The sequence below is a fragment of the Amphiprion ocellaris genome, chromosome 16 (genome assembly GCF_022539595.1).
Source record: "Amphiprion ocellaris isolate individual 3 ecotype Okinawa chromosome 16, ASM2253959v1, whole genome shotgun sequence".
Classification (NCBI taxonomy): Eukaryota; Metazoa; Chordata; class Actinopteri; family Pomacentridae; genus Amphiprion; species Amphiprion ocellaris.
In genome coordinates, this window is record NC_072781.1 from 7,232,059 (window position 1) to 7,248,132 (window position 16,074).

Sequence of the window (16,074 nt, forward strand, 5' to 3'; positions counted from 1 at the left end):
AACTTGGAAAACATTTCATGCACAGATCCTTCAAAGCCCAAATTTTATGTTAAGAATGTATGTGGAGTGGTGATACCAATTTGTACACTACTTAATACCTGCTATGGACATTTTCTTTATCCTGAACATAACTTAGATGCTAAAATATGTCCAAATTAGCAATTTTCAGATAATTATCAGCACAGATATGCATTATGTTACTTCCTTTCTCTTTCATCATGGTCTTTAGCTCACTCTAAGGACAGTTTAAGGCTCTGAGGTTTCCCTGTTTTCAAATTCTTATGGTAACGAGTGTTATAGCGAGCTGATTCTTAATCACACCTCAAGGGCAACTTCAATCTGCAGTTTGAGTACATTACAGTAAGATAATGAGTTAAACCCTCAGAAAGGGGAGGCAGATCAGCTGTTGTAATGACCAGTGTTGTCTGACAGGTGGCAGTGTTGAATAACCGTGAGATTTCGATATGAAGAGTCATTGTGAAAACGACACACATACCTCAAACGTAACTCACTAGTCATTGGTTTCTGCTCATTAGAAGGAGGATTGAAAGGACCAAACCTTAGTTTTACTGTCTTTTCTAAAATCTCTTTTGTCCCAGTATGTGTTTTGTATTAGGATTTATGATGCATGTTCAAAATGATTAAAGTCCTTGTTGGTCATGGTGGCTGTTTTTAGTGGTTTGTTTTGTGCTGGGTGGCATTTTGAACTTCATATAATCAAAGCTCGAATAAAATTACAGCAACCTCTTGTAAACAGTCATAAAGGAACTTTTATTTGGCTCTGATTTCATCCTTTAATTCAAATGCTATCCTGTAACGTTTGCGTCTGGCCTACAAGTCGGAGGTCAGAACTAGTCCAAGATCACGACCCAGTGTAAAGGGGGCTCGGCCTCAAAGCTGTTCTTACATTACTGTGCTTGAAAAAAAACAAAAAAATGAAGAAAAATGATAACTAACATACAATATTTACACTTTACAATGGCTTTTAAACACTTAAAATATAATAAACAGTACATTTAGGATTTACAAATGGCATAAACATTTAACAGTTAATCGACACAAATATTTTTTCCAGCGGAGAGCAGTTACTCTGAACACATCTGAACACAAGAAAAAAGCATTTACTTGTACACTTCTGTACACAAACACGATGCAGGTGTGCAGGACTTCAATCATTCCGCGGCGGTGAAGAGACAAGCGTTGCATTTGGATACACTGCAAGTACAAAAAATGCATTATCCAAAGCCAACAGCGACATAGAATAAAAGGACGGCGGCGTCAAGTTTACAGTCGAATCCCTCCTCACATAAATAACATCAAGAAAAAAGTGCCTAAACTCAAAGTGCAACGCCGAGCTCTGGATCTAATGGACGATGCCGTGAATGCATGAATAATCAGTGAAGCCACACAGAATCCAAAAAGGAACGTTGTGAAAGCAAAGACGGAGACGGTGAAACATCTCGTTGGACACGCTGAAGTCATCCGGCTCGACTCGCACACCCGAGGACAAAGTGAGCGTAAACGTTAAACATACAGACACCAGCATTAACGATGAATTATTTGGTGTAGGTGTAATTCTCTGGAACACAATCAGTCTGTCAAATCTGTTGACACTCTGCAGCGCTTGCCAGCATCAGAGCACGTTGAGCGTCCAGCACATGCCCCGAGCGCTATGTCAGAGCCAGTGTGAAATGTGTGAAAAAGTACTTTTTCCTGGTTTCCTGCAAAAGTGAACATATAAGGGAATAAAGGAGCCCGATGGCGAGGCTGCAAAATGAGCGGATCAGATTAATCTCGCAACAAAAATGTAGTCTTGACGCTTCAGTTGGAGTTAAACCATTTCCATCCAGCCTTTAGATGATTCATCTAGAAGCAGATGTGTTTTTTGAAATAATATATATTTTTTAGCACTGGATACTGATGATGTATTTGGTATTGAATACATCATAAAAATAGAAAAGTAGATAACACTGCTCAGCGGGCCACAAGCTCGTGCTCCATTTCCCTTTATCTTCATCCAAGTCCAACTTTTTACACCTCTATTATTCAAGCAAATCACTGGTTATAAAAAAGGTCAGATATTTCAGCATTTCATTTGAGAAAAAAGTATAAAAATCACTAAAGAATGCAAAAGAAATATCCGAAATGACACCATGTTTCCCTCTTTTCAATAATTTTCCCAAAAGTCGCTCTTCGTCAGAGTGCTCCGTCCACAAACCGGCAACATCGATGTTAAATACTTAAATAGATAAATAGTTCATTGGTACCTGAGCGAGGACAACAAAGCACCTTTTAGAGGCGTAGCACCGAGGTGAGATGTTAGCCCCCTTTCACTAGAAACTCCGCGACGCTTCCCCAAATGTCCGAAAGTTCTCACAGAGTCCCAGTTAGTGCAAATAGAGGAAAGTCTCCCTCTTTTTGTAGGAGATCTATTTTGTCCATGATGTCAAGAGCTCAGCAGTCCTCCTGAATCTTTGGTGGTCTGTAGGGCAACACCGGCACGGGTCTGAAAGAGAAAAACGAACACGTGACTTCATTAAAGCAGGAATTTTGAATAATTGTGCTCCTAAATGCAATCAACAGGATCGCACAGTACACATGTATGTTGATTAGTGTGAAATACAAACTCATGTAAGAAATATAAAGTCATTTTATATGTTAAATACTGAAGTAATGTCTTCTCAAAATCACAATGACACAATAACAGTCAGACCAGCAGTCACACACTTTACATGAGCAAACATGACTTTAACGAGTGTCACAAGAGTCTAAAAAGGATGGAATCGGTGACAACATTCATCAGGAAATTTATGAGCAAGAAAAGGGGAATGAGTGTCCCTCACGCTCAGAACGATCATTAATTCATGTTCATCTCCTGCTGTTTATTAAACCCCTAAAATCTCATCTCAGATCATCAAAATTCTATCTTCAGAAGTTTCTTTCTTTCCATGTAGATGATCCCTTAATGCCTGAAAATAGCTTAGATGCACAATAACTGTGCATCTTTGCCTCCTTTAGTGTGCGAGGAAACTGGTCCCATCTCTAATTCCATCCACTGCCCACTTGCAGATTAGCATACTTGCCTGCTTTGGATTCTCCTCCAACACAGTAAAAGCTGCTGTGTTACAACTTGTCACGACACAATGACAAGTTGTAATATTGGAGGAATTCAGCCACACCTGTTCCAAACTGGAAACCAATTCTGAGTAGACAGGGTTGGTTCTTTAGTTTTGGTACGAATACAAAGCTGGAAGTCTGAATCCAAGGCAGAAATGGTGTCAACATCTTAGGCTGAAAACTTTTTTTCCTTACTGGAAATGGGCTTTAATGGAAAAAATAACCTGAAATCCGTATGTAATACAAAGCAGAAACCATTTCTCTTCCTTGATATCACTACTTTCCTGCGCTGCCACTGCTTCCTCTGGTACACCAGGTGCCAAATTTCACGCAGGAAGCTCTTTCTATGCAGCTCCTATCATGTCTGAATGAAGCTGTAACAAACTAAATGACAAAAAGCCATCATTTGAACAGACAGAGCTTTAGAGACATGCGATTCCTGTCACATTGCACCAACCTGCTGGGCAAAGGGATGCTGGGTGGAGGCCTGGGCACAGTGGGGACCGGTATAGGAATGGCTCCAGTCCCGGGGATGTGGACCCCCGCTGCTGTGGCACCGTGACCCAGCCGAGAGCTCCTCCCCAGTGGATCTGCAGGTAGGGGTTTCTGGGGTGGGCTGGGCTTGTCAAAGTCCTGGAGAAGAAGAAAACAAAAAGCAAAACTCTTACTCTCTTATCTTGATATGCAGCATATAGAAACACCTTCTAACTCCTTTAAAGTATGGATTGGTTGTGCAGCAGCAATCTGGACACGAAAGTAGACTCTTTTCACAAGAGGGCACTGTGTTATCAGCATGAATCCCAAACCTCCTCCTCCTCCTCCTCTGTAGCAGCGCTGTGTGAGTGTAGAAGGTTATCTGGATGAGGTGCCATCATGTGTTACTAATCTACAGCAAGGAGGCGAGGGGGTGATAAACATCTGCTACCAGCTGCCCAGCTACTGTCACACACACACACACATATATATATATATATATGCACAAACCTCCCCACCCACGCCACCACACACACACGGACCTTAACTTAATCTGCACAAGGAAGAAAAAAAAAAAATCCACATCATGCATGGATAAGACTTGGAGAACTGGAAGGTTTGAAACATTCATGAATCCATCTGAGACGTGACTGAGTTTGCCACATCGACATACAGAGTTACAAACCTGTGAGTGTGCATCGTTGCGTGAACCAGAGGACAGATACAGCGGTGGTTCACGTCAGCAGAACTCTGCATGACGGGGATTTCAACCCTCACCACATAACCTCCACGAGTGATCGTTATATCACTGCATGCCAGAGTTCTCCACATTTCCTTCCACATACATGACAAGCATGTAGAAATCCCCGTCCATACACTTTTGTGGTTTAGGGAGAAACCTTAATACTGCGGTCCACACCGATATATATAACAGAATGCCATGTGACAAGACTGACCCTTTCCTGTCTCCCTGCACATCACACAAAGCCTATGATGAAAAGGTTTTGTGTCTGAGAACCTGACTTGCCTGCACAAGGCCAGGCTTCAGCATCATCCACCACCTTTGTGATGTGATGGAAACTGTGAGCCAGACTTCATCATCCAGCGCAAGAGACTGAATCCTGTCTGCAAATCCCCAAAGATCAGCTTCAAAATGTTGTGCAGATCTCTACTCCCCCTCACTTTTGCCATGTTGTGTATGCAAGTGCAGATAAGCGAGAGAAAAACAAAATTAGGGATGCAACTGGTGAGTGTTTTCATTAAGGAATATCTGGTTGTTTATCTTTTTGATTAAATTGCAAATGATTCTGATCAATAAAATGTCAAAAAAAATGACTAAAATCTTCATTTTTCCACAGTCCAAGCTGCTTATCTTGTTAAAACAATCCAAAATTGCAAATCTGTCTCAGTTCTTTCTTCACATGCAATTTACTATCACAGAGGACAAAGCAAAACAGTAAATACTGACATCCGTGCAGCTACGATAAGCAATTTTAATCAGTAAGTAGCTCTAAAAACAACAAAAGAAAGATTTTATTCATGTCATGCAATATTCATTAGCTAAGGTGCACTGCAGGAGCGTCTCAACTGAGAAAAAAAATGTTTTACAAACTCAAAATGTGCCAAATTGTGCAGATAACAGCCCAAAGCTGTTCACATGCAGTTAGAAACATGAGATGCCCCAAAGAGGTTAAGGTGTTATGATGCTTTAATCAGACTGAGCTTCCTTCACGGCGCAGCGGGTCTGTTTTACTCTAAACTCATGCTACGGTCCCATGTGGATAGTGTTCGTATTGCTGAAATTTTGGGGTAATAAAATGTATGCAGCAGGGTATTCCTGTGATCCAATTAGTGTGAATCCGACTGTGTGAATTTTAACTGAAGCTAACAGAGTGTCCACACATAGCGGACCACCCTCTGATCTTTACTATAAGTGCACTTCCACTCCTGGCAAACTAATAAGAGAAATAATAAGAGAAAACAACTCCTTTGGAAAAACGTCTAAAAATCCGGCCGTTTTTCAGGAGTGAACAGGAAGGAAGCTAAGATGTAAATGGACGGATGCTTCCACTGAAATGCCAGAATAATCCAGGACCTGTGTGCGTTCTCATGCAGAAAACATCACAGTGTAACTGGAGACCTGGATGTGGCCACATGTCTTAATTCACAGTGAAGGATTGCACTATCCTCTGCGGCTTAAGAAAGATCTATGAGCTTACAAGCACCTTTCGAAAGCCACCGGAGACCCTGCAAAATGCCTGGTCGCCTGGCAAAAAGCAAAATATTTCCTGAAAAGATGACATTTTAGAAAGACATGATGCTGCAGTCTGCTTTAACAGTGCACCTGAACAGAGCTGGAGCTGATTTTGTTCATATTTATTCAGCACTACAAGTATCCTTCAGTACTTTTCCTTCAGTGGGAACAAGATGACAAAAAACAGACTCGCTTGTGAAGTTCTCTGCTCCCACTCAGTTTTCTTTTATTGTAACAAATGTAGGATATTCCTCTGGAAGCACCTCGATATTAATGGGGTGCAGACAGCACAAAGACAAAGATGGCGAGAAAAGAAGTCGATTAAAATAAGACATATTGGCACAGAGGGCTGGGGAGCTTGTGTCAAGTATTACAATAAGCTTGTATTACACTTCCTTTTTAATGACTGATGTCCTGTATGTCCTTGCTGGCCTGTTATAAATCTCAGCAGAATCCTCTCGGCTGTTTCTGACCTACATGTGGCGTTTTGACTCGCTCCATCTGCTTTATTGCAGTGAAATGAGCTTGTAGATATTAGCAGGTAGCTGGGTTTCATTGTTTTGGCAGGTGGCGTGAAGCCAATTTACAGAGCAAACAGTAGCCTTTCTGCTAAATTACATCTTTGGTTGGCATGAGTTCATTGCAATCAAGGGTGACAGACTGCAATGCTTGATATGAACTCCACAAACCCAAACATAACTGGATCTGATAGCGGGTGTTTCTAGTACTCAGTGGTGGAAGAAATATTCTGAGAAATTTTGGTCTTTCCAAGAACTGTGTAAGTTGGTTCAGAAGCTATTGTTCTGTGCACATACAGTCAGTGAGGGTGGAGGGTCTTCTCTCAAACTCTTTATCAACTCACAAAGGAGTTCCGCAGGGTTCAATACTTGGACCAACACTCTTTAACATTTACATCAACAATATAACCCATGCCGTAACCAATTCGAACACTCATCTGTACGCCGATGATACCACTGTCTATACATCTAGTTCCTCCTTCCACACTGCCCTATCTGTGCCACAGATTAGCTTCATTAACATTCAGCACGCTTTTTCCGATCTCCTTCTGACACTAAACATAAGCAAAACCAAATATACGGTCTTCAACAGAAACCTCCTACAAATCGAAAACCCGATCAAACTTCTCTCACTAAGATTCAATCTGTGTCCTCCTAGAAGTATCTGGGAATTTGACTTGATTGTTCAATCTTATTTGAAACACATATCAGTACTCTGCAATCCAAAGTTAACTCCAGAATTAGCTTTCTCTACCATAACAAAATTTCATTCACGCTGTTGAAGATACTTCACTCTTGGTCCTTCAAAGTTTGCTGTAGCAGTGGGTTTTATTGGTATTTCCGATAATACGGTGGATTTACTGAAACAGAGTATGGATCTGCAAAGGTAAGTCGACCCAGAGCATTTTCAGCGTACATATTTATTAGGAATGTCAGAGGACAGATCAAGGGGTAGGGAGGGCTCTGTACATAAATACAGAGGGTAAGACAAAAGGAACATGTCAGAGGATGGATCAAAGGGTAGGGAGGGGGGTATATGTAACTACCAAAGTGAATCGTGGCTAATTTGCGTATGGTTGCTAATCAGTGACCGAGGGTAAGACAACAGAACGAAAGGGTAATTGAATCAAGAAGTCTGGTAACCAACTGCAAATAACAAAGGTGTGACAACAAAAGGTAAAAGGGGGATCTGACAGACAATAGCACATAATAAAAGATAAAAGAATCGTGGACAACCGTGGGAAATGGAGTGACACGTGATGGTAAGTATCTGTAGCAAAATGTCTGGTATTTTCTTCATCAACACACTCCTCTAAATTCCTTCTTGTTAAAATGACAGTCCTTCCATTATTTGTTTATTGTGATGTGTTATACACATCTGCTTCAAAAACCCTCCTCCATAAATTAGACACCATCTACCACTCTACCATCTGCTTTGCTACCGGAGCTCCTTACAACATTCACCACTACAGCTTGTACTCACTGGTGAACTGGCCCTCTCTTCACTCCTGCAGACAGTTGCACTGATTTCTGTACATCTACAAACCCTCACTGGTAAACCACCACCATATCTGCGTTCATTTCTTACCATTCATAACTCCACCCATACTCTTCATTCCAACAGTCTCAAATCTCCACATTCCCAAAGACCGTACCACTCTCGGTCAATCCTCATTCCAGCTTTCAGCCGCTAATGACTGGAACTCTCGGCAACAATCCCTAAAACTCACCTCATACATATCACTCTGGTTGTTTAAAAAAATCAGCTAGAGAAACACTTCAGGACCACACTTGTTGTACATGTAACCTGTATTTGTTGTTCATCTTCTTGTATGCCGCCTCTTGACCAGGTTGTTACTGTAAACGAGAACCAGTTCTCACCTAGCTTACCTGATAAAATAAAGGTTAAATTAAAAAAAAAAAAATAATAAAAAAAAATCTGTCACATGAAATAGGATTTGAGGAGATTTAGGTAACTTCAGGTTTAACGCTGGGTTTCTGGCTGGAGATAACACATCAGCATGCATTAAAACACCACCTACTGACCAATCAGGGCTTATGGAAAGCAACCTCATTATTCCTCGAAGATCCTGCAGAGCTCTGTGCCCAGATAGTGAGCTGCAAGTGGTTTCAAAGCCTTTTTATTGTTGCCTTTGAAGAGCCATATAATCTTCAAGCAGACACTGATTAAAACAGTAAAGCCTTACACCCTGCTTGTTGACCTCACAGGATTTGGAGCAAGTGTACTTATCGATTTGAATGATGTTTTATATTTGTTCTGCTCCTGTGATTGTTTAACACCTGCAGGTTGTCAGATGAATGAATACAGCTGAAAGTGTCTTAAATGCCATTAAAATGAGTCTGAATGTGAGATTAATGAATTCATCCTTTACATCATCATGAAGATAGTTTGAGTTTTATTGCTTGATTGTTCATTCTTTAATGTTTTGTCATTTTTTTTCTGCATCTGTAGTTTTCTTTATTATGACAATTAATCTGAATCTTTCTCTAAGCAACTTACACACAAAGAGACTGTGGTATTGATAAGCCTACTAGTTACACATTCAGTCTGCAGTTTTTTTGCAGCTTTCTCTTCTTCAGCTGCAGCAGCAAACCTGTATTTAATTAGAAACTCCTCATCTTGGTTTAAGATTATACATTATTCTTCTTGTGAGAAATACATAAAAGGTATACACACTTACATGTCTGTACAATATGACAATCAGCCTACTTAGTGCTTTCAATTAAGTTTTTATATTCTGCACCGCCTGGGTTGCAGCTGAAAGAATGAGGTTAAAACTGTCTTACATGCAAGAACAATACATGTAAGTACCACATTCATTTAATAGACTATATAATTGTAATTATAGTCAGATGTACTTATGGCCTATAATCTGGTAGCGATAATAATAACCCTGTTAACTTACACACTTGAAGGTTTTTTTTGCAAGTTTTCCCTTTGGCTGCTGCAGCTGTGTTGCTTTTAGTCTGTATTATGTGTTTAAAATTGTTTTATGTCTCTAATATTATAGTTGACAACCAGCTTTGTGAGACCTCTTTTCCTGATTGCAGATAATTAAAAGATATCCCGAGTATGTTGAACTTGCTACATAGTACAGGCTTTTGGTCTTTTACTTAAATCAACATACAGATACAACAATGTAAAAATACTTTAAGTAAACTCCAACAATGATAGCAAAATATAGTTCAAGTATCAAAGGTATGTTTTTTAACAGAAATTTTGCTCTGTATGGTCTAGAATAGTTGTAAATTGCACTGCAGATGAAGTGAAGATAGTTTTGACTAGTGCAGCTATGTAGCTATGATAGATAGAATTCTAACTTTTCAGGATAAAAAAAAATCATATTGAAATGGAAGCATTTGAGAAGTTCGGTGTATAAATGCATCTTTTGTGATTCTGTTAACAAATCAGAGATGTCTGAAATAAGACAGAGGAACTTAAATGATACGATCATGGAAAAAGTTATTAGACCATCCTTGTTTTCAAGAGTAGCCCTGTACATGACCTGGTTCATTTGCTCTTCATACAGTTGCATTTGCCCTAGAGTGGCTGGAGTGGACATCAACTGAAAACTGGATTCATCACTGAAGAGAACCTTAGTCCAATCATCAACAGTCCAATCCTTGTGATCCTCAGCAAAGAGTAGCCGGCTTTCCTCTGCCTTTCGTTGATGAAGGGCTTCTTCCTGCTCTGTGTGACTTCAGACCAGCTTCAAGAAGTCGGTTTCCAACGGTCCTTGCTGAACAATTCACATTTCTCCACAGTGTCCACTCATTTTTAAGGTCCCTGGAGGTCTGATAATGACTCCGGACTCAAGAATGGACAAGTGCACCGTCATCTGGAGGGTAGAAAGATGTTTCCTGCTGCAACCAACTAGTAATTTTGTAGTACCATGTTGGGCTTGTTTTTTCTTGGTGTAATGAATGGCTGTCTTTGAGATCTTCATTTTTTTCGCAACCTGTCTCTCCCTCATGCCAATTTCCAGCAGTGCCAGCAGGAAACCACTCTAGGCATTTGCATGTGCAGTGCTGCTGATGACATGAAATGGCCTCTTATATACACTGGGATACAATTAAGTTTAAGCATGTCAAACAGGACATAAAGTATTATGTAATCAGCTGCATTTTTTGTTGTGTTCACTGTATTCTTCATGTAATACACCTTTACCAGGCACTGAAATGAAGAAGAAACTGAAGAAAACAAGGGTAGTCTAATAATTTTTTTCCATGGCTGTATAACATTTTTGTTAAGGAGTCACAAGCCAAAAATGTTGGGTTTCATTTTTTTGAAATTCACTCTAATTAGCGAATCACACTTTTTTTAACCAATCTGAAATATAAATTCGAAAACTAACTTGCATATATGAGATCAGTTAATTCCCACCACTGCTGCTGCTAATCTGAATGATTAACCTTGGAGGAATCTCTACATGCTTACCTCCAAATCCTTCACACCCTGCTCCCACATCTGGGATTATGTTGTGTTCTTTTCCCCAACAGAGACAAAGTGTCACATCGCAACTTTAATGTCTTCCTCTGTTGAACAGCAGCACACATCTGCCAGTTTCCCCCATGCACCCTGCTGCGGCTCACAGAGAGTCGGCATCCAGCGCGACTCTCCTCGCCGCGCTATTACAGGAGCGGATCAGGATTTGGATCCAGCGCCGGAGCAGACAGATGGATTTACTATCTCCACTGCATCCGATACCGCTGGCTCAGCAGAAAGCAGCGCCTTACTCAGGAGTTGGGTCACAGCGAGGGAGACAGATTGGATTTTGCTGTCGATATGTGGGCAAGCGAACAGACTGCAGTGCAGAAATGCAGCAAGTTCTGCTACACTTTGCTACAAGCTTTTAGAAACGACCATACAGGTGGCTGTGCAAGTTTTAGACCATTAACTGCAATTTGCATATATTTTACATTACTGCAGCTCATTTTTACAGCTTTTCAGATTAATTTCTACCTTCCAAGCCACTGGTTTCTGCTAATCTCAGTATATTATGAAAGTAAAAAGATTTAGAGTTGCTTGACATGTGTAATCCATCACAGTGAGCATTTCTTCTGCTATATTTATTGTCAAAGTTCCTGTCACATGGTAGTTTATGGTGATTTTTAACTCTTCATTTGTATTTTGAGGGAAACTATGACATCTAAGGAAAGAGTAAATTAACTTTTATGCTTTATAACATCAACATTTGTGATTTTTATTTACTGATAACTTGTCTTGACCTTGAAAACCATAGTTTACAAAATTAACTCTGCACAATATCGAAAGCTGCTCTGAAGCTTTCATAATCTTCCTCAGCAGATGCAGTCTCCCCACTAATCATGGAGCCGCTCAATGTTCAAATTAAGAACTTTAAGGACTTCTGATCCAGTCGGCATCTCATCCAAGGTCAAGAATGAACCTTCAATCTCCATTTTTTAAGCCAGCGTGGATGAGGTGGGCTTAACGCACTGAGAAAAATGGAAATTGCCAACATCTGCAATTCCATAAATACTAAGTAAACTTCATCTGCTGAGGAAGATTGCATTTTTAGCAGCTGAATCAAATCTAAGATGTCAGAGTGTCCTTAAATGCCAAGGATTTGTTGAGATCCACTAGAAATGTAACTTTAACAAGGGAGAAAAGAAAAAAAAAGAAAAAGAAATGTTCACTTGGACCTATTTCAAGCAAGCTTTAAGTCTCTGGCAGGTTATTTTCACACTTTATTAGAATAAAATAAAATTGATGGTTGCCGAGATATTGTGGAAAATCTATGTAAAAACTTATGGCAGGTTTTAGAAAATAGTCAGGAGTAATGTACAGTAAAATATACACAACTTGAATTTAATGGGCTATGGCATATATATGGTCCATTGAAGTCGTGGCCAACAGAAATAAACTCCCATTATAACCTATTAGAAGAGAATTTATGACAAAGTGAAAGATGCAAACTTGTAGAAGTTGCAGTGGAGATCTGAGCCAGTCACATTACGGCATAAGTCGTGCTGTATGAAAAGCATTCATCAAAAGTGTTTGAAAACAAACCTGGTCGGCTCGGTACGATGGCTGCTGGCGTGGCAGACTGAGAAAAGGCTGCACTCGAGGTGGCGACAGGGACGTGTGGGCAGGAAGGACTCTGTGGTGGGCAGGCAGAGGAGGCAGGGTGGGCTGGCCGACACTCAGAGACACAGGCATGGGCTGGCTGATGTGCAGGGGCTGGCTGATGTGCATGGGCTGGCTGATGTGCAGGGGCTGGTAGAGGGGAAGTCTGCGCAGGCTGTGAGAGTGGAAGTTGTGAGGCGGTAGAAGAGGCTCTGCACTCAGGAGAGACGGCTGAAAAGAGGATGAGAGGAAATCATCTTCAGCAAATTCCACAAGTTATGATATTCTATGAAGGTGAGCAGCATGCACAATAAAGGAACCCTGAAACTGAAACTCATTAATTTACTTTACACCATCACTTTTTTATACTTAGTATTTTTATTTATATTTATTGCTGCAGTTATTTTGAAACAATTCCTTTTTTATAGTTATTTATAGTTGTTTTTTTGGCCTTTTTGTTGGCTTTATTAGACAGGTTAGTAGAAAGGCAGACAGGAAAGTAGGGAGAAGAATAAGGGAAGACCTGCAGCAAAAGGCTGTGAGCTGGAAGAGAACCCAGGCCACTGCGTCGGGTCTATAGCGCCTGTTTATGGGTGGCCTGCTTAACCAGTTGTGCTAACTGGGCGCCCCAAAACAGAGGGGGGATAGAAGGATAGCAGATGGAAAACAAACAATACAAACAGAACAATGGACATATCAAAACCTTGTTGTTTTATAGGAGGATACATAGTGTTCTTTATATTACAATGAGCCAATGCAACGTAATTTCATTCAAATATGCACTGTTGTGTACATCTTGAATGACAGTAAAGTTAATCTAAGTTTAAAGTATTTTCCTAATGTGACATGTTCAGTGTCTTCTGTGAAAAAAGCCACGGCTGACTTTTAAAACCTTAGATAATCTTGTATCTCCAGAATGCAGCTGTGTGGCTACAAATTTTTTTTCCATCTTTACTCAGTTTCAGATGAAAGTAAAACCAAATATCAAGCAACAACTTGAAGTATTTTTATCAGCTTGTATCTCCCTGAGTTGTACCAACCAGACTCATTAGCAGCTCTGATCACATGCTGCACATCATCAGAGGAGAAAAATCTATTTTCTGAAGTGAGACAGAGTGTGAAGTGTTTGTATCCATCTGGGTCGACCACACCTGGGCTGAATTTGAGTCTCTTTTGGATCTGAAACATCTATTAATTTTTTTTAATGCATGTCTGGTCTTGGTAGGTAAAAACAGACTAATGAAATTCTGACACTTTGTTAGACAAAATGATTATTAATTCAACAAATAGTACGCATGTGAACCCACTGAACCTTAAAACCCACTGACAGGTTTGAAAGTTGTCAGAATTCCACAGTTTATCAACCAGAAAGTGTAAAAACAGAAACACTGAATATTCAATGGTCCTTGAAGTACTCGAGTGTGACTCGTGGTTCTGTTAGGAAAATGAACCAAATCTAAGCTTGAAATCCGGGCATTTAATCAAAATTACTTTCAACATGCTTCATTTTAAAAAAAAAATACCAAGAAGAAACTGTTTGCTTTAAACAAATTCTGCAAAAAAATAAAAATTATGTGCTCCTCAGGGCAACAGTGAAACCATTAGTGGGTCAGCTTCAACCACATGTCACATGACAAAAAATCATAAACCTTTCAGCTGAACTGCAGGCTGTGTCTATATGTCAAGTCCACTTTATTGATATAGCACGTTTTAAAAAACAACCAAGGTTGACCGAAGCGCTTTAGAGTTCAAAAATAGCAACAAGATATAAACTGTAAGGAAATATACAGAGCAAGATTAACAACGTCATATATCAGGTGTCAACAGCCTCAATTGAAAGAATCCGGTTTTGACAACAGAACTAATTGTTTGTCAAATTTAAAAGTGCTGTCAAAAATCATAGAGCAGATAGGAGACAAGTATGGAAACACATTATAATGTAAAAATGTAAGTAGTAAAATATGTATAGTTTGTGGAGTCACCGTTTTTATCCAGTGTTGTAACAGCAACTTGGAAAAATGGCGCACATGTTAATTACAGTAAAATAAGTAATCAAAGAAATAAAATCTGATTTTTGGCATTATAACTGTGTCAGACTGCACAGAATACATTTTTGAGTTCTCTTTACTGTTGTTTCCATAGAGGTGCAGAACTTTATGTTGCAGTGAAAAATGAGCCTACAGTGAGTACAAATGGCCAGAAACTGCTTGAGATTCAGAGGTTTAAATGATCATGAAGAAAGTATTTGGTTGCATTCCTCAGCTCATGTAATGAAAAGCTTTAACCTGAGATATTAAGATGCAGCGGAGCCATCAAAGGTAAAAGTAAACTCACGTCATTAAGCTTGCATTAGTGTGAAAAAGCTGATGTCAGAGTCAGTCATAAAAGTTGAAAACAACATTATTAAATGTGATGTTCTAAAATGGTAAAAGCCAGAGTCCGACCACATGTCCTGACCAGCTGTTCGCCCTCCGATCCAGAACAAACCAATAACGCCTAAAATGGCCAGAAAGGATTTGGCTGCTGGACAACACACACATGCAGACACACTCACACAGACTCTCACAATGCAGATGTATTCAAAGAGCTGCTGTGATGCTGACTGACATCTGGACATCAGTGAGCGGCTGAAGTCGTCACAGTAATAAGAATGGACAGGCTGCTTCATACAGTCATTCTGATACACAGCAGACTATTAAAGATAAACCAGATCAACTTCTACGCTAATAATAGACGTGATTTTTACATCAAGTTGTTGCCGATACAGACGAGCGCAAACACAAATCAGATCAAACACACACTCATGCATATAAATGCTCGTGCCTTTATTTTGTCACCCAAACTAAAAGCAATCATTTCCAACAAACAAATCAACACCTATTTTCTTCCTCTGCCTGAATCAATCAAATCTGCTCTCTTCTCTCAAGGAAAAAAAATGTTTTCATCACAAATAAATATTAAAGGGGCTCGAATAATAACATCCTGAGTCTCATTTAAATGGAGTAATCTCTCAGTTAAAATTTGTCTCTGTCCTGTGAACAAAAGCACTGTAATTAATATTTCTTGGAGAGAGAGAGATATAGTGAGGCTGAATCAATTACCCAGCCAGCTCTCATCTTGTTTTGTCAACAAGGATGGAAACATGGCGTCTCTGAGCTGAGGCTGGGCTGCAGGTTAGTGGAGTCCACTAACAGGATGTCGTTACAGGAGTAATCAAATGACAGAAATGAGCACAAACACTCTTATGGGCTAAATATATGGGTGTATATGAGCAAACAGTGTTCACCAAAACACATGCACAAAGCTGTTAGATGCAGCAACAGACACACTGTGGAGTTACTAACCTTGTACATGCTGGCTCCAGAGGGTTTGGGTGGAGGTTTGCGTCTTGGTGTTGGTCTGTACATGGACTCAGTCCTGATGGGGCTCGTTGGCCTCTTGGTTTCCACGGATCTATGGGCACAACAAAAGAGTTTAAAGGCCACATCTCTTATTTTTTTTTTTGACCATTTGACATTTTGGGGATATTTACTCCGCTAAGGAAGTCGGCGGAGTTATGTGACGATCGGCATATGAGAATGAATCCTTCCTTCATCACTTCC

General features: G+C 40.0%; 1 protein-coding gene across 3 annotated transcripts in view; it reads right to left on the reverse strand.

Moving 5' to 3' along the window:
* Positions 1 to 751: 751 nt before the first annotated feature.
* The window catches only part of adam12b (ADAM metallopeptidase domain 12b), a 96,412-nt gene continuing 81,089 nt past the window's right edge, over positions 752 to 16,074 (reverse strand). For all 3 annotated transcript variants that reach the window (XM_055018862.1, XM_055018863.1, XM_055018861.1), the window contains 4 exons: positions 15,817 to 15,925; positions 12,416 to 12,703; positions 3,575 to 3,750; positions 752 to 2,506 (listed from right to left, as the gene is read on the reverse strand). In XM_055018862.1, coding sequence (XP_054874837.1) covers positions 2,455 to 2,506; positions 3,575 to 3,750; positions 12,416 to 12,703; positions 15,817 to 15,925 — 625 coding nt within the window. In that variant the 3' untranslated portion in view covers positions 752 to 2,454. The remainder of the gene's footprint in view (positions 2,507 to 3,574; positions 3,751 to 12,415; positions 12,704 to 15,816; positions 15,926 to 16,074) is intronic.